The 23,607-nt window shown below is 41.3% G+C and overlaps 1 protein-coding gene across 1 annotated transcript in view; it reads right to left on the bottom strand.

Moving 5' to 3' along the window:
- Positions 1-23,607, bottom strand: part of GMCL1 (germ cell-less 1, spermatogenesis associated) — a 209,386-nt gene that overhangs the window by 107,338 nt on the left and 78,441 nt on the right. Inside the window, exons 4-7 of the mRNA XM_077469455.1 lie at positions 22,231-22,327; positions 8,021-8,118; positions 4,209-4,321; positions 3,682-3,747 (exon numbers count right to left, since the gene is read on the bottom strand). Of these exons, the coding sequence (XP_077325581.1) occupies positions 3,682-3,747; positions 4,209-4,321; positions 8,021-8,118; positions 22,231-22,327 (374 nt within the window). The remainder of the gene's footprint in view (positions 1-3,681; positions 3,748-4,208; positions 4,322-8,020; positions 8,119-22,230; positions 22,328-23,607) is intronic.

Consider the following 23,607-nt stretch of genomic DNA (forward strand, 5'->3'; position numbering starts at 1 on the left):
CCCTTTTCCAGGACCGTAAACGTATCCTTCAACACTGGAGAGCGAGTGACCCCCCCCCCCACGAGGTTGAGCTATCCATTCCCGCAGATGGGAGCCACGTTACGCCTGGAAAAGTACATTTATCAACACAGAGGCCATGCAGGAAAATTTGAGCGGCTGTGGGCTCCTTGGCTTAATACCCCCGGGTTGTCCCCCCTGGAGCTGGTTATAGATAGATTACTTATCTATGAAGTGAAAGAAGAGTCAACCCTGGGGATATAGATGTATAACAACAGAGTTGGTATGGGCATGCCCGGCTGCAAAGGGGTTGAGGCCTGATGGGCCATATTCTCTTAAGTTGGTATGCTGTTTATAAAGGAGAAGAGCTTATTTTTACCGTAGTGGTATGCAACATTGACAAGCGAGAAGTACTTTTCTTTGTATGCTGTAAGTTTTGGTTCTTGTATGAACATGTATGTTATCTTGATTTTGTGTTTGTTTTTGTACCAATAAAATCAGTTTTGAGGGAAAAAAAAAAAGTTTAAAAAGGGTAACTACGTGCATAGATGGCAAAAGATGACGAGTCATCTAGTGGTTTCTTATTCTCCTTTACATTGAAGTCCCTACAGCTTCTAAATTCATCTGTCACAATGTGTTCAACAATTTAATGACTACCCCCAACTGTTGAGGGATTACATGAAAAAGGGGAAAATGAAAACTCATCACCTGATAAGCAGTGGAGAAAACTGGGTTTAAAGGGTTTGTTAACCCACATGTCTTAATATAATCTGCTCCGTCGCGCGGGAGGGGCCAAGATTCCCCGCTGACATCAATCTAGAGGAGAGGGAGAGAGTGGGAGGAGGAGGAGAGAACCAGCACGTCACGTGACCGCTGAATAGCACTCCGGGATAAAGTATATAGATGGCTTTTATAAACACACACACAGGGGAACAAATCCTTAGAAGACAGAGCAGATTATATAAAGACATGTTAGTAAAGAGACAGGAGATGTATGAGGGGAAAGAAAGCTAGAATAATAATGGAGATCATCCCACAGTTGTAAGGTGACAGGGCAACGCTGGCCATATACCAATCAAAATTTGATCAGTGTGTGTGGCCTTCCCTACTCAACAGAAGTCCCAGTTGAAGTCACGGGAAGCGACGTAACGCGTAGGGTACGGGAAGCGACGTCACGCCTAGGGTACGGGAAGCGACGTCACGCCTAGGGTACGGGAAGCGACGTCACGCCTAGGGTACCGCAAGCGACGTCACGCCTAGGGTACCGCAAGCGACGTCACGCCTAGGGTACCGCAAGCGACGTCACGCCTAGGGTACCGCAAGCGACGTCACGCCTAGGGTACCGCAAGCGACGTCACGCCTAGGGTACCGCAAGCGACGTCACGCCTAGGGTACCGCAAGCGACGTCTACACCCGAGCGGTACGTTCGCTGTCTTGTTTGCTGTGCGATCTGTCTATCCCGGCTTTGTGAGTAGTTTTTACACCGTTTAATAAACTCGATATCATTTAAATCTACTACACTATGGTGGGCTCTATCTATTCCTTGAGTGTATATGCTGACATTACCCACGGAGGAATTTGATGGATGACAGTGATGCTAGAAAAGTGTGAAGCCACATTATGGTAATAAAACATTTCACTACTCCTTTGCTTACCTGCTTTCCCAATACTTACCCAAGCCCTGTATCGATCCAGTGCTGTGTCCCATCTGCAGCAGTGCTGCTTTCTCTTCCTGGTCTCACAGAACAGATTGATAGCAGAAGGAGCCACTGGTTCCTCCTGCTACAAATTCAGCAAGGCGGGAGCTGGGGTGGGGCCAAGCTACACTGTCTATGAACAGGCGGCCTGCTATGGGGGCAGATACATAAGAGGTGGCAAGAGCGGTGGTAGGGGACCCTGCCAATGGTTTCCGCTGCCGTCTCTAAGCCAGTGAGGAGAGAGACAGAAGCTTGGCTGCTCTCAGGCACAGCACTAGGCGTCGAGATAGAGCACAGGTAAGTACTGATGGGATGTCCGTACTGATCTCAGCCGGTATGAACGAGTTGTTCCTAAGTAGCGACATACATTTCCAATGTTACTGTGCAACCTCGCTCTCCTTTTACTCCCTGCTTTGCCCTGGCCCACCTGGTCTCCAGCACGAGTCTAGCTCGCTCACAAAGCGGCTCTATAAATGTTGCTCTGCTTCATTCCCCCCCCAACTGTAAAGTGCACTGAATTCAGTATCACAAAATGTACATAGATTGTTGGCCAAGTTCATATATTCAAGCCGACTAAAACTGCCCAGAACAAAACAGGGTTAGTTGCTGCAAATGTATCTGTCAAGCAGTTTGTTCACCAAAAGGGCTGGAGAGAGGTACAATAAGGACTGTCTGCAGACAACAGTGAAGAATGGTGGAGGTTCCTTGCAAGTTTGGGGCTTAATTTCTGCAAATGAAATTGGAGATTTGGTCAGAATCAATGGTGTCCTCAATGATGATAAATACAGGCAGATACTTAGCCATCATGCAATGCCATATCATCCCATCATAAACCCCACTGAAAATCTGTGGAATGACTTGAAGACTGCAGTCCACTGATGCAAGACGCTATTCCTCTCACTGACGCCAACCACAGAAACAGTCATAATCCTCGGTAAGAAAGTGAACCAAGGCTGGCCATAGAGGATTCATTTTATTTATTTTAAAACCAGCCAGGCGGGTTGGGTTGAATGCAAAATGACTTGATTACACCATTCACACATTTAAGGTGGGTGGGGGAATGCTCCCACTGTACTTTTGTATTCTAACAATTGGGAGACTTCTCTGCTGTCAGAAGATACTGCCAGCGGCATTGATCAACTACAAAATTTTGGGCGTCTGTACAGATGTCGATCAACTTCTGTACAAAAATTCTACCCACACATTTAAAATTTTTCTGGTCCCGGCTGAACTTCAATCCATGCATGGCCAGCTTAAGAAAAGCCTCTAGGCTGAAGAAAAAGGGGATGTTTAAGCTTAAAAAAAAAAAAAAAAAAAAATGAAAAAAAATTGGGAATGGGAAGGGGCAATTTTATTTTATTTCCCATGAATTTGGATAGGTGAAATCCAGAAAACATTAATAATTCCTGACAAGTGATAAGACAAATGTGAGCATCTTCTAATTGTAGATGAGGGCACAGGCTTCAACAGATGGGTGAGACAATTAGTTTGCTGTATTTTTGGTATTTACATAGTCATGGGATGCACTGAAGTTCTTTACAGCAGGGATGACAATTCATGATAGCCATTCTAGAAGAGTAGTAACCATGCCAGTGTCCGTAAAACCAAATCAATAACGGACAGCTATAATTCTGGGTAAGAAAGTGAACTAAGGAAAGATTAGATCTGCTACAGGCTGAACAAAACCAACCACCTTCAAGTATGAAAAGTAGAAAAATAATTAAAATTTTATATTTCCCAGGGTAAAAACCCAATCGTCTAGAGGCAGAAAGATCAAAGTACTGCTTGGCATCTATGCCCAAATGTTAAGAGAATACATTATTGAGCAATGAGGAACCATAAAAAGGTGCAGGCGGGTCTTAAGGAGCAGAGAAAATACCCATTCAATACAAATAAAGGTGCAGATAACCAAAGATTTCAATCCCAGATAGATCCCAAAGAAAGCAAAGAAAGGCTTAAAATAAAATACAAGTCATCAGTCTCTTACCTGAGCTCTTTAAATAGGTCAATACTTTGATGGGTCATTAGGTTGTTGAGAAGCCATTCAAGGCACCTGTGATAAGAATGTTGGTGAGCTGGTTTGTCATAAAAATTTTAAAAAGAAACCTGTGAATTTATGGTAATGGATAAATATAGTGAAGTTCTCACACAACAAGCAGTAAAACTGCACTTCATGGAAAGCTGGCAGCAGGAAAATTGTATTACTTATTGTATCACTATTATATTCAATATGTGAGTATCTTGATTGTATTACAGTATTCATTAAATTAACATGTTTAAGATATGGAATGCCAAATGTGATTGTGCTAATAAACTATATTTTATTTACGTATCATCGTTCCTAATTACAAGCCTCATATAAAGTCCCAGTACCCTTTTCTTATTTGTTTAAAGACATTAGGGATGGAAGCTTGCCATTATTGGTTGTGTCAGGTCACACCCCTCTTTATATTGCGAGTTGAAACGCGTTTTGAAGAGAACAGGTTTACAGAAAATAGAACATTTTTCACCTACTTTTTCTTTACAGAGTCTAACCCGTAGACACCAGCTGCTGTGGAATAGCTACATACAGTTTGTACGCTGATTGTTTCTTTCATGGTTTCACCACACTGCTGAATTAAACCATCCTAAAAGGAGGGGGAAAAAAAAATAAAAAAAAAATACAGAATAGAGAAAATAGGCTCACATTTACAATATGGGAAAATACCAATACTAAAACTTGCAACACATTGAGCACTGGGCTCATATTAGAGCGCTCTATAAAACATTTCTGCATAAAAATTGAACTCCAGGCACAAAAAGAGAAAGGCTCTCCTCCCCTACCTGAATGCAAACCATTGGGCTAAGACCTTCTTTAAAGCGGAGTTCCACCCACATTTTTCACTCATCACCATGCAGCAATGTGAATCCTAAAAATTAATTGGTAATTTTTTTTAAAAAAATTCTGTTCACTTACCCGATTTAAGCCTGTATCTAATTTCACTTCCTCCTTTAGGGGCCATGACCCAGAACGTAAATTCTGGCTTTGCATTGGCACCTGGAAAATCTTGGTTAGCTTGACATGTCGAGCTGACCAATATTCTCATAGAAACCCATGTTAAATGTTACTGGAGCAGTGCCATGTCAAGCTGACAAAGACTGCACCACACTGCAAATGCATGCTGGGTAGCCAGCATGCACAAAATCCAGGAAGAAGGACATTGCAGCTTCAGATGCCCACAATGGAGATGGCCACGCTGTGCAGGAACTTCACAAAGTAAGAAAATGATGCTGCACAAATAGAAAACTGGGCATAGTTTACAGCAAACTTTTGTTAAATTGCACAAGGCATGAGTAATCTGGGGGTATTTTATCTCAAAAGGCATATTTTGGACAGAACTCCGCTTTAAAAAAAAAAAAAAAAAAAAAAAAGAAGAAACCGGTTGCCCAGAAGATGCACATTAAAGTATTAACATATTCTAACAAGCAGTAAAAGCACCTTCTTAGCACAGCAGGTTGTGACGAGAACCACCACATGGCAACACCTTGTAGTGAGGTAGTCAAATGACCCAAAACATATTTTTAAAAGTTAACCATGCAATGTGTCAGGATGAGTGCATCAGTGCTGTGTTAGGGCACACACCAGTGGCCATGCATTTAGCGGAACTCACTAGTGTCTGAAAACAAATCCTCAATTACCTTTGTAGCTATAGGAATGCGGGATAAATGTATTTTTCACAATACACACATAAATCTCAACTTTGTATTTATTTTTAGGAAATATCTTGGCAGCATGCCAGCCCTGGAATGTAAACACCCAGATGGCATCTCTAAGACTAATGCCCCATACACACGATGAGATTATCGGACGAATGAACGTCCGTTTTTTATTGCATGCTAATCTCAGATCGAATCTGATGAGTTTACTAAAGTCACGAAAATTCCCGCACGACATAAAAAAAATTCGTACGTGATGTCATGTGTTGTAATGCATTTGTATTGCATTTTCGAACGATAGCTGTACTGATTACACGAAAATCGTACGATCTAGCATCGTACGAAAAAAAATTTCCGTGCACGTCCGATAGAATAATATCGGATGTACTGTTCGAATCGGCTCTCGAAAGCTCTGTACTAACGATCCGATTATCGTACGATCGCATCGAAAGCGGTATTTTCCGTACGATTTTCGTATCGTGTGTACGGGGCATAAGTTGTCCAAGCCATTTTACGGCTTGTTAAAAATATGTAAACAGTTTAAAAGTTGGCCTCAGTGTGAAAGAGGAGTTATAGTTAGCATCTCATTTAAAGTCCCAATCTCGTTTTTCCCTCATTCAAAATAAGGATGGAGGCACTAAGCCTTATAGGTTATGTGCTTAATTTAAAGTCCAATAGTTGCTCTGTAATACCCAGAGTTGGAGCACAGGTGCACTTCCGAGTCCCAGTCCAGCAAGCTTTTTGATAACATTGTCTTTATACCATGGACAGGCACCCACATTCAGTCCAAGGTAAGCTGTACGCCACAAGTAAAAGAAGCTGCCATGTGTCTGACCTGTCCCTATGAAAGGGGCTGCAGTGCACATGGGCAATAAAGCAGAGGAAGCAGCTGGCAGTATGTTGGGAGGATCATGGCTGAAGATAGGAAAGTGGGCTATACTCAGGGGGTTTAGTTGCTCTTTAATTCTATTCAGAAACTTCCTTTAGAGCAGCACTTAGGAGTTGAAGAGGGAGGGGCAATGTTAGAAGTCAATCAAGTGTAATGAATGCACACATGTTGACAAACATGCAGGCTGGAGGAGAGCAGAGAGATTACCTCATCAGTCTGTTGCTGCCCCTTCACTGTCCAATCACAGGCTGTGGGGCCAAGAAGGTTACCTATATATGTTTACCTGCAATAGAAATATAACAAGTCACCAGGCTGACTGTACTGTCTAGAAGTTTGACCAAATCCCCAGACAGGATGGACAAAAATACTAAGTCTTTTGCAGGTAACATAGTTCCCAGATACATTTCATCTGTGTAACTGGCTGTTTAAACCAGGAATGTGAGTGTTGGCCATACATCCAGATTGCGAGTTACAAAGCATTCAAGATCTATGCACTGAACCTTGGGGCCGATAGAAAATTATGAAATAGTGTAATGGCTTCACACATCTCAGCAACATCTGGACATAGTGAAGGCCTGCTGAACTCACAGAATGATACAAGAATTCAAAATTCCACCAATTTCAAAAACAGAATTGATAGGTCCACTACAGAAGGGCAGAAATTTAAAGGAAATGTATGGCCAATGCATTGCATCCACCTAGGTGAGTGTAAAAGAAATTGTAAATTCAGTTTAAAACTGTATTCTATTTTGTATGCTTTGCCATGTATTGCACGCGGCACTAATAATGTTATGATAGCATTTACATTCTTTCAAGTAGCCTGCCCCTTGTTAACATAAAAGTACAATTGTAATATTCGCCTGATACCTATGTAATAATGTGTATTTAAAAAAAAAAAAAACACTTTAATTGGACCAAATAAAAAAAAAAAGGACAGTTATGTGGAAAGATGCCGAGTATCTTTGTGTGTGTTCCAAACTGCGGTAATTATTCATTTGGAACCACGGATAAATACGATAGGAGTAACCTATAACATTTCCAGAACAGTGGGTATGAATGCATTTGGATCCCGAACTTCTCTTCTAACCAACAACGATGTGCTTAATAATTCTGCCCAATACCCCTGACCAGCCCACCCAGTTGTCTGCAAAAACGTTTGCTAGACAGTCCCCAGCACATCCCAGTGTTCTCTATGGAGAAAAGGGAATGATGCCTCAATGGTAACAAATCAAGTGCAAAACTATAGCTACAATTTTTATTAGTTTAGGTTAGACACACTGAACACTAAAGCAGTACAATGTGTCTACTTGCTTGTATAGCCAACAGTCATGTCAATTTAAACTCTGTGGGCATCACATCTAGCACAATGGGCTTCCTCTCAGAATATATAGTACCCAATACATTCAAAGCAGGATAAAGGAGTATTACTCTCATTTCTTTAGCAAGACAACCTGCATCAGATTTATAAATAACTTGTAGCATTTTGCTTCATAATATTGAATGTATTACAGAACTACCATATCATGTTTAGCACATAACCTACAAAAGCAGACAAATCGAACTGATAAATCTTAGAATAATGGGATACAGGTATCACATTCTTGAAAACAAATATAGAGCACAGGCAAGCAGATGTTCTATAGCCAGTAGCTTGCATCGATTTGCAAAGCCAGGCAATATTTAATGTCAAGGCCGCAGTCTCAGGAGGAAGCAAACATCACAAAGACAAACAAACACTTACCAGCTGGAGCATGCAGGCAGCTGCTAAAATGGCTATGACACGGCTGGGTTTTAGTAAGACATCATCTCTGTACAAAGAGCCAAATGCCACCTGCAGAGCTGGGAAAACATATTGAAGTATAAGGACCTGGAAGACTACAGAGCAGCAATCGGAGCACATACCATGTTTCCCCGAAAATAAGACCTAGCGTGATTGTCGGTAATGGCTGCAATATAAGCCCTACCCCCCCCCAATAAGTCCTACCCAGTTTCCCCAAAAATAAGCCCTACCCTGAAAATAAGACCTACAAGGACTTTAACTAGGGCTTATATTTCAGCCATCACCAACAATCATGCTAGGTCTTATTTTCAGGGAAACGGGGTAGTACTTTCTGTGCAAGAAAAGTTAGACTGGAACTCAAAGGGTTAGGACTTCCATGAGCAGAGAGACTGATCATAAAAAGACTGAAAGCAACAGAATGATCAAATACACAAAGAATAAACTGAAGACAAAAGATAAACAATTAGAATGAATACAGTTTGTTTTTTTAACCAAAAGAAGGAGAAACTTTATATTGGCCAAGATTACTGCAATTCTCCCTAGAACAGAGCATAAGTTAAAAGCTAAAATATTAGTAGCTGTCTGAGCAGCAAACTTCAGGGGGCCATTCACATTAAAAGCATTGTACTGGGGTGCATAAATGCACATGTATTAATGTGTATTATAGTATGGCCAACCATTGATTGTTCATAACAAATGCACCACCACGGAAGGGGGGAGAAACCCTTTCTGGTTTTTCTTTGTTTTTATTTTTTTTAAAGTGCAGAACAACAAAACGTAAAGCTATATACATCGTGGTATACTACAGTGCATTGGGCTGTACTGTAAAATTTGTTGGATGGATAGATAGCTAGCTAGATGTGCATTGTGGCAATGCACAAATGTGAATGGGCCTTAAATGTTTCCATTGAAATTGACAGGGTTCTTTCTGCACATAACCAGACCTAAAGTGGAACTTTGGGCAAACCGAAAGACCAATTCAAAAAATGTCATTGTGGACAGCTGTTCCTTTGATTGATTTTTTTTTTTTTTTTTTTTAGTTGGTAAGATCATGCTGCTTGTTCCTTCATATTGTTGTCATGTTGGGTCACATCTTTTATCCTGCACAACTAGATGGAGGGCTAATATTTAGGTTCATGATACACAACTTACTGGATATAGGTGGCCTGAAATGCAGCCCTGTGGCGATACCAGCAAATTAAAATTTCAGGCTACATAACATTTTCAGAGACCGCACACATGCCAAGAGAAAAAGGTCAGAGACTACAGGCATGCAACAAAAGATAGCCAGAGACTACAGGCATGCAACAGGAAATGACCAGTGACTGCAAACATGCTGTAGGAGTTCCAGACCGGGGACAAGATTCAGGGGACCATTACAGACTGGGGACACGTCACGATACTGCTAGAGATCACTTAACATTCCCTTTACACATCAATTCTTCAATAATGTGTTGCCTATACACCCCCTTTAGGGCCGGTTCACACAGCGAGGCGATGCGAGGCGACACGGCTCGCCTCGCCTCGCTCCCGCAAGTCGCCCCCGTTCTGTACAATGGAACCGTTCTGAGAGGAGCGACTCGAGTCGCTCCGACTCAGAAAAAAGGTTCCTGTACTACTTCGGGGCGACTTCGGGGGCGACTTGCATTGACTTCTATACAGAAGTCCTCTGCAAGTCGCCGCTGAGGTCCCCGCAGGTCGCGGCGAGGCAAGTCGGAGACGCCTCGCTGTGTGAACCGGCCCTTAAAAGGCCATTCTAAAGAATACTTTTATTACACTGGCTTAAAGTGGTTGTAAACACTCACAGAGTCCCTTGAAAAGGTATTCATACACCTTGAAATTTTCCATTTCGTTATGTTACAACCAAAAACGTAAATTTATTTTATTGGGATTTTATGTGATAGACCAACACATAGTGGTAGAAGGAAAATGATAAATTGTTTTAATTTTTTTTACAAATATCTGAATAAAGTGTGGTGTGCATTTGTATTCAGCCCCCTTAGGTCAATACTTTGTAGAACCACCTTTCATTGCAATTACAGCTGCAAGTATTTTTGGGGATGTCTTTACCAGCTTTGCACATCTAGAGAGTGACATTTTTTCCCATTCTTCTTTGCAAAATAGCTCAAGCTCTGTCAGATTGGGTGGAGAGCATCTTGTCACTCTTCCATAAAGGTCAGATTTGTGAAGGGCACCACTAATAGTTATCCTGTGGACAGATTTTCCCACCTGAGCTGTGGATCTCTGCAGCTCCTCCAGAGTTATCATGTGTCTATTGGCTGCTTCTCTGATTAATGCTCTCCTTGCCCGGCCTGTCAGTTTAGGTGGACGGCCATGTCTTGCTAGGTTTGCAGTTGTGTCATACTCTTTCCATTTTCGGATGGATTGAACAGTGCTCTGTGAGGTTCAAAGCTTGGGATAAAAAAAATTTGTAGAACCCAACCCTGCTTTAAAACTTCTCCACAACCTTATCCCTGACCTGTCTGGCGTGTTCCTTGGCCTCCATGATGCTGTTTGTTCACCAACATTCTTTAGAAAACCTCTGAGGGCTTCAGAGAACAGCTGTATTAATACCGAGATTAAATTACGAGTGGACTTTATTAAAAAGGGTAACTTCTGAAGGCAATTGGTTCCACTAGATTTAAGTTATGGGGATCACAGTAAAGGGGGCTGAAAACAAATGCACATCACACTTTTCAGATATTTATAAAAAAATTTAAAACCATTTATCATTTCCCTTCCCCTTCACAATTTTGTGCCACTCTGTGTTGGTCTATCACATAAAATCCCAATAAAATACATTTACGTTTTTGGTTGTAACATGACAAATTGTTGAAAGTTTCAAGGGGTATGGATACTTTTTCAAGGCACTGTATACCCAATGAAGTTAACAGCCTCAGATGATGCACAGAAGAAACAAATCCTCCTACATAGGTTTCATATTTATATCTGTGGTCTTACCTTTTTCTACTCTTTGGAAAGTGTTAAACTTTCTTCCTCTTTCAGCAGCACATAGGAGTGGGTGGGGATAGTGAACTTGCAATGTGTGAGAGCTGATTAGAGGAAAAGGATACACGCCGTCTCTACATAGGCAAAGGAACACGTAAAGCTGTATTCTGATGAGACAAGCTCCCTGCTCATCTCCCTCAAAGCTCCCCTCCCTGACACAATTTTTCAGCTATTATCTCAAGTGTCAATGAGTGTCATAAGTGACTCATGTGGATAACAGAGGAACGGAGCACCGGAGAGAAATGGCACTTAGAGCTTTGAAGAGAGACAAGTAAAACACTACAGATATGTGCTTAGTTCAACTTTCATGAATGGGGTTTACAACCACTTTGTAAGCACATAGTTAAGGGAAACTCCAACTATTGTTTGCAGAGGCATGGGCTGCTACACAATAAGTACTAAAGGGTTGCACATGCCCCTGTGATAGAGGTTGAGCCTCAGGGCTTAATGAAGAAGTCTAGCATTTGCCAATGTGTTAAAGTGGTTCTAAAGTGCACATTTTTGACTTAACACATTCTTCGCATTAAAAGGAGTTGTAAAGGCAGAAGGTATTTTATCTTCATGCATTCTATGCATGAAGATAAAAAAAATAAAAAACAAACACCTTTGTGCAGCAGCCCCCTTAGCCCCCTAATACTTACCTGTGCCCCATCTCTGTCCAGCTATGTCAACGATTGCCTCTGCTGTTCAAAACGCTCCCACCTGATTGGCTGAGACACAGCAGCGGCACCATTGGCCAACTGACTTTGACAGCCGCAGGAGCCAATAAGTAGAAAGGGGGCCAGGACACACGGATCTGCAGCTTGGCTGCCTCCATAGCAAGCTGCTTTCTGTGGGGGCACTTGACAGACAGGAGGGGCCAGGAGCAGAGAAGGGGCACCCAAGAAGAGGAGAATCTGGGCAGCTCTGTGCAAATGCACTGTAATGAAGCAAGTACGGTAAGTATAAAAAAATATATATATTTTTCGTTAGACATTTCAATCACTTTAAAGTAGAAAAACCCACTACTTATCCTACCCACCACCATCCTTAACCATTTATTCGACTCCTGACAAAATATGCCACGCTGTCCCAGCTGCAGAATCGCTCCTCCCAATTCCTGGTCTCACAGGAGACACAGAACAGGCTCCTGATGCGGTCAGTGAAACTTCTATGAGCCATGGTGTATGTCCATGGACCAGTGTTGGCAACTCTCGATAAATTTAGAAAATGGTTTGTGAACAAAAATAAATAAATAAAACACCAATTTCAACCTTTTGTCCATGGAGAGAAACTGCCTGTAAATTTAGAGGCCAACAACCCCCCACCCCGTCTTCACCCACTGCTAGCTAGTCCTGCTGTAGCTGCCACCAGCTCCTGCTGGCCGACGCCATCAAGAATTGGTTACTACAACAGTCTAGCAACCAATTGCATGCACAGGCCCTAGCAGAGGAAGAAATTTTTAGCCGTCTCCTCCCTTCTCTGCCTCCTAGGCAGGAACTGGGAGCTTAAGGTAAGGCCAGCCATGGGAATCGAGCCTGGGACACTGATCTGCCCACCTCCCTCTTGGAACTAGGGATAGCTTCCTTGCTGCTCACACCTGCAGCTTCTCAGCGCAGCTTTGCCTCCACCATATGTCTCCCTAATTAACACTGAAAATCTCTGCCGTGTCATGGGACAGATTTCTTAAAATACAAAGAGTGCATAAATATTTTTTGATAATTTCATGGTTTAATAGCTACACTTAGATGGTTGCACCCTCTTCTATTTACAATCTCCCATAGCATGCCCGCAGTCGCCGACAATCTCCCATAGCATGCCCGCAGTCGCCGACAATCTCCCATAGCATGCCCGCAGTCGCCGACAATCTCCCATAGCATGCCCGCAGTCGCCGACAATCTCCCATAGCATGCCCGCAGTCGCCGACAATCTCCCATAGCATGCCCGCAGTCGCCGACAATCTCCCATAGCATGCCCGCAGTCTCAAACCAAGCTATGTGTCCACAAAATAAATGGAGGCATATATGAAAGATGGAACAAGCACTTTGTGGTTTAACATGGACCTGTAACCACAAAGGCCTCTTTCACACATGCTGCCGTCCCGTACTACCCCTTGATAAAAGCAATCTTTGCAGGCATTCAGGATGCTATACTGGATGCTGGCTCTAGCAGGTCTTTTTCAGCCGAATGAAAATTGTGCATTGAAGGATTGTTTCACAACAGTAAGCCAATCGCTTGGCCTGTGTCTGTACTGTAGCCTTATAGACTTCAATGAGCAAGTCTGACAGGCAGTGGCACCTGCTAAAAACTTGACATGAAAAGTTAAAATTGCTGCACAGTGAAACTAAGAATTAAGGTCATAGCAATGTGTACTCATCCAAGCAGTTGCTATGTTCATCTAGGAGGTAGGTGACCAGGGAGTGCTTCTGTTGAATCATCCTCTTAGGCATGATTCACACCTATGCAGGTAGCAGTTTGCATATTCCAGGTGCATTTTGTGTTTTTCAATAAACATTTCTGACCCATTGAAGTCTATGGAACCAAAAACCAGAAATATGCCCTGGCCCTTTCCATAAAATGCATAGATGTGGACTACATGCAATGGGAAACCAATGTTAAATGGAGTGTGTTTCTGCAAAACTGAAAACGCACAAGAAAAAAGAAAAAAAAAAAAAGCTATTACTAGTAAAAAAGAAAAAAAAAAAACGATTCATAAAAATGCCGTAAAACTATCCTCTATTTTGTAAACGCTATAACTTTTGCACAAACCAATCAAAGGTTTATTGCTTTTTTTCTTTTTAATCAAAAATATGTAGAAGAATACGTATCAGCCTAAACTGAGGGGAAAAAAAAAAAAGTTTCCTATTTTAGGGGGATAATTATAGCAAAATGTCAAAAATAATGCGTTTTTCCTTAAAATTGTTGCTTTTTTTCGTTTATAGCGCAAAAAATTAAAAATTCAAACGGTGACCAAATACCACCAAAAGAAAGCGCTATTTGTTGGGAGGGAAAAAAAGGAAGTCAATTTTGTTTAGGAGCCACGTCGCGTGACCGCGCAGTTGTCAGTTAAAGCGACGCTGTGCCGAATCACAAAAAGTGCTCTGGTCTTTAGCCAGCAAAATGATCCGGGACTTAAGTGGTCAAAAGACAACTAGATTGCTAGGCTAACATTTATATACACTTTTTGCAAATAGAAGATCGGGTTAGGAAGGAAAAAAAAAAAAAAAAAAAAAAAAAAGTTAGAGGAACCGACCGCAGTCTACTCACATAATTTGTAATAAAAAAAACAAACATCTTTTCCATTCTGAAGTTTTCCTCCAACCACTGTATATTATTTTATATATACACATGCCAATTCAGTACTTACCGTATATACTCGAGTATAAGCCGAGATTTTCAGCCTCTTTTTTGAGGCTGAAAGTGCCCCCCTCGGCTTATACTCGAGTCATCGCTGTCTGCCCGCTCGATCAGCGTGTCGAGCAGACAGACAGCGGCCATTCTATTCAAAAGCCGCGCCTCCGGCTCCGCCTTCGCCTGTGATAGGCGGAACACTGAATTTCCCAGCAGCCTGTGTTCCGCCTATCACGGACATCGTATCATCCTCGTACTACGGACGAGGATGATACGACGTCTGTGATAGGCGGAACACAGGCTGCTGGGAAATTCAGTGTTCCGCCTATCACAGGCGAAGGCGGCGGCGCAGCTTTTGAACTTTACAATGGCCGCCGACGAAGAGGGCACGGGACGGAGGCAAGGGAAGGCACGGCACGGCACGGGACGGGACGGCGGCGGCAAGGCACGGCACGGGACGGCGGCGGCAAGGCACGGCACGACACGGGACGGATGCAAGGAGGCAAGTCACGGCACGGGACGGAGGCAAGGCACGGGACGGAGGCTCGGGACAAAGGTAGGCTGGACACACACACACACACACACACACACACACACACACACACACACACGGATGGAGACACACACAGGGATGGATGGATGGATGGATGGAGACACACACACACACAGGGATGGATGGATGGATGGATGGAGACACACACACACAGGGATGGATGGATGGATGGATGGAGACACACACACACAGGGATGGATGGATGGATGGACACACACACACACAGGGATGGATGGACGGACACACAGGGATGGACGGACACACAGGGATGGACGGACACACACACAGGGATGGACAGGCATGTCTCACCCTCGGCTTATACACGAGTCAATAAGTTTGCCAGTTTTTTTGGGGGTAAATTGGGGGCCTCGGCTTATATTCGGGTCGGCCTATACTCGAGTATATACGGTAAATATGCTGCAAAAATCTCCCTCCACCAAGTCTGGCTGACACCATTTTAACTGTGGGCAGCTGAGGCTGCTGCCTATTCCCTTCCTGGCAAACTCTCAGGAGAGAGGGCTGTGCATGACGTCATAAGCCTAGGCTAATGACCAGACAAGAAACAGGAAGTGGGCTGTATAAGGCATTTAATAGCAGAAAAACAATTACTATCCAAAGTTAAAACAAGGGCAGAAATGTAATAAATGCAAAGTTGGAAAAAAAAAAAATGACTGAAGAGGTGCTCTAAAGTGATGCTCCTGTCGAGAGGTCCCACAGCAAGTAGCTTGCTATAGGGGCATCAGAGTCACTGCTCTGTGCCTCCATTCAGACATGGAGTCACGGTTATGCCCCGGCCCTCTCGCTCAACTCTTTGGCTAACTGACTGATTGGACAGCAGTGGGAGCCAATGGCACTGCTGCCGTGTCCCAGCCAATCAGGAGGCAGGGTCCCGCACAGCCGAGGCACTTGTGCACATCGCTGGACCAAGATGGGGCTCAGGCAAGTATTAGGGGAGCTGCTACACACAGAAGGCTTTCTATCCCAATGCATAGAATACATTCAAATTACAAACCTGCCTTTACAAACAAGTTACTCATTTTTTCCTAGACATAAGGATCTGCTGTAATCATTACACAGGAGGAGAAACGACATCTAAAAAACACAACACTAGTGCCATCTACTGACCAATTTCAAAACTGCTTTAAAATGCATAGTCACTTATCCGTTTCCTTCTTCACATCGTAAGTCACTTATCAGAAATAAGTGCATGCATATCAGTGTTGGGGCGCCATGCAAGATGTTAAATGTGTAAATGCTAACAGATTATGCAACCCAGAGCTGCATTACAATCGGCTGGACTTTAAACTACACCACTTCTGTTGCAATACAGACATTTATTCGTTTCAATATTAGTACTAAAATGTAAGATGTGAAGCTGGCAGTTTTAGAACCAAAAAAAGTGTAAAAATAGAGTATCCTGAAATACTAAGATAAATCAGAAAAATAGGATATCCGTGTTGAGGGTGGGTACTGAAAAAGACCACAGGAAGAAAAACACTGGACAGAAAATGGACAGCTGGTCAAAGGGAGTTTACCATAAAAGCACTGTAGCAAGACTTTTTTAAATTACTTTTACAGCATCTCAAGTCATAGTGTGTTACAGAGCTTTATCCCTTTACAGCTTTATTAAAACAGACAAAATAATTCTAAACTGGTAGCATGAATGGAAATCATGCATTGGATATATAGCATGTTACACCCTGGAGAGCACTACAGCAACTTCAAGATCTTGATTGCATTTTCAGGGAAAAAGTGTGAAAGAGGAGATATATATATATATATATATATATATATATATATATATATATATATATATATATATATATATATATATATATATATATATATATATATATATATATATATATATACACACACACACACACATACATACATACACACATATACACATACACACACACACTTAAAAAAAAATAAAAAAAGCAATGTATGCTGTGACCAGTAAAAACACACTGAAATATAAAAATAGTCCACCAAATTGTGTGTGAATGTATATGTAAAATAATATCCCCCAAGTAAAAGAAAAAAAAAAGAAAATTATGAATACTAAAGTTCAAAAAGTCCTGGTATCAGTGAATATCAGAAAAATAAAAAATGTCTAAAAAAGCATCAGATAAGTTACATCAAATGTGAAGAGACTCGGTGAGGAGAAGCTTGTAGAAGACAACCATCAATTGCATAAAGGCTTAAAGCGGTTCTGCACGGACTTTTTTTTTGTTATTAATGTTCAAAAATCATGTCTTGTTAACATCATACTCACTTGTAATGATGATGCCCGTTATTCAGGTCCGTTTTTAGATGTAATCGATAGTTTATAAAATCAAACCAGACCTCACTATGGAGTATGGCTGCCAACATCACGTCTTGTTGATTAGAACAGCGGTCGTATGCAGGTCAAGCCTCATTTTGATATTAAGTGAACAATTTACTACATCACTTAGTTCTCCGCAAACCAGGAAGTAAATACATACCAAGCCTCATTATAGACGGACAAACAACGGAAATACATGTTAATGATTAACAACTTTCCGGTGACACTTGAATAGCTAACAGGAAATATAGAAAATATAGCTAACTGGAGCCACACAAACCCATTACATAAATAAAGATAATATTTAACCACTAAAATGTACAAACAATTTTACATGAAATACATATGTATAAATTTACATCACTCATATGTTATAAGACAGTCTTAAAAAATGTAGATAAAAATTGAACAAAATTTCAAATTGCAATTAAATGAGAGAACAGCCCTAACCCACCACTATCAAGTTCATAGATAATTTGAAATTCAGATAAAAGATATCATGCTTTAATAAAAGCATTCATATCTAACTCTACATTAATCCCGAGTGGAAAATGGGATAGCAATTCATAAAATCTAGTCAATTTCGAGTCTGGATACACCTCTAGTAGTAGCAACCCCCCTCCAGGTTGGAATAAACCCATCGATAATAAGAAATTCAGTGCCCTTTGGGTTTTGATTGAGGAACTGACGATATTGCCAAGGGACAGTATGTTTGGTGTTACCCTGTTTGATTTTGTTAATATGTTCAGTCACCCTGGTAGCAAAAGATCATATAGTACGACCAACATATTGCTTGCCACACGGACAGGTCAAAAGATAAATGATGTTGGTAGTCGCACATATACAGAAATGTTTGATGGGATATGTACGTTTGGTAACCGTGGATGTAAATTGTTTAGTTACACACCTTCAACTAATAGTAAACAAGATTTTCAAACAAGATTTTCTTTCTTCGAGTTCGCCACTCTATTTTTGGTTTAACAATTGTTTTTATTTACAGCATAAGGGTGTGGCTGTGGGGGCAAAATTTGCCTCCAGCCTTGCCAATTTGTTTATGGCCAAGTGGGGAGGAGGATGTAGTCTATGCCGAGGACAGACCTCAGTTAGGTCTGTGGGCTAGATACATAGACAACATCCTCCTGAATCCCCTTGAAATCATTGAATCACTTTCTCTGTTCTCAAGTTGAACGATAGAGCCATGGTTTTTGACTTATGAATCTAGTTCTACGGAAATCAATTTTTTAGACCTTGAAATTGAACTATGTGCACGTCAATTTCGGTTCAGTACTAAACGGACCACAATAGCTTTATTACATCGGATAGTTGCCACCATAAATCTTGGTCTTGCTCTCAGGTCCAAAAAGTCTGTTCCTGCGTTTATGCTTGAACTGTACTGATACAAATATGTTCAAAAATCAAGCCACCATTTTAAAACAAAACAAAACAAAACAAAAGGTTTTTGGACAAGGGATATGACCAGCATGAAATAGATTGTGATGTCCATCAGGTCTTACAAGTGGAACGAGCATCTTTGTTGGTCGATAAACCCCAATGAATCTTTCAAGTGGTCATTGCTGATGACATTCTCAGTGCAGCACAAACAGATTAAAGCCATCATTGATCTCCACTGGAATGTGTTGCAAAATGGTTGGATATTGGGCAATCTGTTGCTGGAAAAACCTTGAGTCATTTATAAAGGAGCTCCTTCCATGAGGAGTAAGATGTTATAAATCTGCCTGTTCGAGCTTTTTTTCCCCCCACAATCTAGTGGGTTATTATCCATGTAAGAAATGCATGGTATACCAGTTTAATATTAGTGGAAGGTGTGCAACTAAATTTACATCCATGGTTACCAAAAGTACATGTCCCATTAAACATTTCTGTACATGTGCGAATATCAACATCATTTATCTTTTGAACTGTCAGTGTGGCAAGCAATATGTTGGTCATACTATGTGATCTTTTTCTACCAGGATGACTGAATATATTAACAAAATCAAATAGGATAACACCAAACATACTGTCCCTCGGCATTGTCAGCTGCACAAGCAAGAGCCAAAGAGCACTGAATTTCTTATTATCGATAGGTTCATTCCAACCTAGAGGGGTATCCGGACTCAAAACTTACTGTATTTATGAATTGCAATCCCATTTCCCCCTCGGAATTAATGGATTAATGTGAAGTTAGATATTAATGCTTTTATTAATAAATAAAATTTATCTGAATTTCAAACTATATATGGAGTTGATATTGGTGGGTTAGGGCTGTTCTCATTTAATTGTCATTTAATTGCAATTTAACATTTTGTTCACATTTTTAGCTCATTTTTAATCGCTTTTTATAAGATGGTCTTTATAACATGATTAATTTAAATTCATACATACGTTTTTCTTATTTCTGATGAGCCTTCATTTAAAAGCGTTTGTACATTTTAGTGGTTAAATATGTTTATGTAATGGTTTTGTGTGGCTCCAGTTAGATATATTTTCTATATTTCCTGTTAGCTATTCAAGTGTCACTGGAAAGCCGTTAATCCAGCGGTTTTTCCATTATATTACAGCTGGCTATGCGTTCCATCTATAAATGAGGCTTGGTATGTAATTACTTCCTGGTTTGCTAAGAACTGATGTAGTCAATTGCTCACTTGTTAATATCAAAACGAGGCTTGACATGCATACGACCTCTGTTCTAATCAACAGGAAGTGATGTTGGCAGCCATACTCCATAGCGAGGTCTGGTTTGTCACCTCACTTCTTTCCTGTCGCGCTCGATATACACTGCTGGATGTTGGCAGCCATACTCCAGATTGAGGCTTGGTTTGTCATTTTACTTCCGGCTGTGTATAACGCATGGCACCAAATGGTATGCGGACTATCGTTACCTTATTCACATAAGCCCTTATGTTTTCTCCTAAATTTTGGAATCATAGCCACATAAGAGTTTAGATCTCTTTTGTTCCAATTAAGATTCAGATTAAACCATAAGTGACCAAACCAGAAGTGGCGTACTTCTGGTTTTCAATTATTCTAATTTGGGGCCACATAGCCTATTTAAAACACGCAGTTGCTGGCAGTAGGTCATACACCAGATGATGTCTAAGCAGATAAAACGCATCAGGTTGAACTCTACCAAGATTACTGTACCTCTTCATGTCCTATGAGCTCTGTATGCACTTCCTAAACGTGAATGTTCCATTGTAACTTTTTTTAAATAAATGCAATTTTTAAACAATATCACACTCTGTGGAACCTCCTTTTTTGATTTCAACGTGTGAGCAAAATAATACACTCGGGCTTTCCCTCCTTCCATTTTGAGCCTCATGTGCCTCTATGCTGTGGATTTGATGTTAACCAACACTATTCAAAGATCTGTCCAGGGGTTCTGATGGTGTTCCATATATGGTGTTTATCGCCATAAGCCTGTGTGATTTAAGAGGTATAAGCCCCTTTAAGTCCTTTACTTCCAGTAAGCCTTTATGTATTGGTGGTGTCTTCTACAAGCATCTACTCACCGAGTCTCTTCACATTTGATGTCACTTACCTTATTGATGCTTTATAGACCTCTATTTTTCTGATATTAATCACCATCAGGACTTTTTTAATTTTATTATCCATCATTTTGTTAGTTAGTCGATATTTTATATTTCCACTCACCATTTTTTCACTTTGTGGACTATTTTTAGATTTCAGTGTGTGTTTTACTGGTCACAGCATACATTGTCATTAATAAAAACTGATTTTGAGGCTAGGTTCAAACATATGCGAACTGGATGGATTTTGAACCGCATCCAATTTGCATGACGTGAAAAAACATTGCTTTCTTTGTGCCTGTTCGCACATGTTTAATGCAGCTGGAGTACATATTCAGTGCAAATTGATCTGGATGTAAACCTAATCTGTTCCAAAACTGACCTGAAACACTTAACTACTTTGTCAATTAGCTGGGAAAACGGAGCTTCAACTCACGCCACATGTGTGAACCCAGCCTCATCCACATCAGAGCGATTTGATGTCAAATTGCATGCCAAATTGCATGCCAAATTGCAACCTACTTCCGGCAACTACATTGTCCCAATGTTCCTACACTACTTTTTAAACCCGCACAGATGTCTTTCAAATCGCCCCCAAACTCACACCGAAATGCTGGTTTGAAATTTTTTTTTTCCCAAACCCATCCTTCAGTCTGAACGATGGCTTGGTGTCTAAAGCCATGCTCAAGTCTCTTCTGCCAGGTTTTGTTTTTTTCTTGACGCTATGCAAGGAATGCAGCAGTGCTTATAGCACACCTACAGTAGGGTAGGTGCACATTTCTGTCATATACATTTTAAGGCAAGTAACCAGATATCAGAAGACTGTCTAATATATAATGCATGTGCTACCTGCACAAAAAAAGTACAGTCAGCAACTCTTAAGTCCATGCAAGTTACTTTATATGTACGTGACCGTGAGCAGAAAACTCTGGCTGTGATCAAGGCTGTCTCCCAAAATGCATAGGCCCATGTTTTATGCTCACTGTCATAAACACAAATAAAAAAAGTAACTCGGATGGGCTTAGGAGTTTCCGGCTCTACTTTTTGAACTTTTTTGTTAAGGTAGCACTACTGAATTATGGTTGGACATCTGAGCCAAAAAGCACCCATCCTGTGTATTCCAGCACAGGCTGGCATATGGATTCCACTGTTCTGAGCGCTGCACCTTCCTCACATTTCCTAAATAGAATACATATTGCGACTCTGCATGAAGACAATACAGTGGTATGAAGCTACAATTCTTATGTCTCAGTACACCACATAGAAACTTCAGTAAGGTGGGTAAATGGCGATAGCCATATTTTGAATTAAGGAAAAAAAACAATAATAATAATAATAATAATAATAATATTATTATTATTATTATTATTATTAATAAAAGCGTTAAAGTATATTTTTACATTTCCAAGCTTCTTACCTTCTGCATCAATATTGCGATCCGGAATTTCCAGTTCTATCACATTCATGCTGGACTCTTTCCAGGAGCCACAGAACATACTGGAAAAGTATCCAGACTGCCCAAAGAAAACAAACAAAAAAAATATATATATTTTACAACTGCTATAATAAAGAAAAATGTAATTCCTAAAAAATAAGGCTCTAACCAAAACTGGGAGGGTTTTAAAACAGACAGTGATGATTAAAGTGAAAAAGGGTTAGAATATGTACATCGTTGTAGAATGCACAGCATTACATCCACTGTCCATTCACAGAATGGGTAGGAAGGGCAATCGAGGCAGAAAAGGGGCATAAAGAGGTATTAAAGCAGAACTCCAGTAACCGCTCTGAAATTGCTTGCTCCGATTTCACTGCATGTGGTCTGCTTCTTATGGTATACATTGGAAGCTATAATAAGCCACATAGAGCCCCCCTCATTTTTTGCCTGGAGGACATCACCCAGACATTTCCTCCCCAGCTTGACTGTCCCAGGCCTGCCCCTTCATTCATTGGATTTCAATTTTAAACTTGGAGGCTCAGCATCACATGGGAGTTATGTAGAGCATGCAAATGCAGTGCACCTAGTAGGAATACCCGCATACCCTTTATTTTAAAAATGCAAAATTACTTCTTAAATGGAGAAGATTCTGCATTGCATTAAAAAGTACTATTTGTAATGGAGTCAACTTCCTACAGCTATAAAATGTTTTGCCATCAACTCAGAAACCAAATAAAAAAAATAAAAAAAATCTGACAATTAACTTTTGTATTTTGCCCGGAGTTCTTCTTTAACCATTTACGGATGTTGCACACCGTTCTACCTCTAGTAAGTTTGAAGAGGAATATCATTATGGCAGCAACAAGTTGCCATAACCCCGGTATCCTATTCTTCAGCCGGCAGTCCGCTTTCTGATAAGAGTTGTCTCTGGCACATTCGCAGCGAGATCACTTTTAATTGGTGGTGGGAGAGGGCCCCCCTCCGCCGCTTAAAGCGGGGTTTCACCCTAAAGTGGAACTTCCGCTGATCGGAACCCTCCCCCCCTCCGGTGTGTCAATATTGGTACCTTTCAGGGGGGAGGGGGGTCCAGATACCTGTCAAAAACAGGTATTTACACCCACTTCCGGGCATAGACTCCCACGGGAGTCTATGCCTCTTCCTGTCCCTGCGCGCTGTCTGCTGGGACACACACGGGTCCCAGAGACAGCGCGGACAATTCCTAGTGCGCTGCGCGACTCGCGCAAGTGCAGTAGGGAACCGGGAAGTGAAGCCGCAGCGCTTCACTTCCCGATTCCCTCACCTAGAATGGTGACGGCAGCAGCCGAGAGATCGATCGGCCTTGGCTGCCGGCATCGCTGG

The sequence above is a fragment of the Lithobates pipiens genome, unplaced genomic scaffold (genome assembly GCF_037356315.1).
Source record: "Lithobates pipiens isolate NorthernLeopardFrog02 unplaced genomic scaffold, aLitPip1_a1.2 Scaffold_8, whole genome shotgun sequence".
Taxonomy (NCBI): Eukaryota; Metazoa; Chordata; class Amphibia; order Anura; family Ranidae; genus Lithobates; species Lithobates pipiens.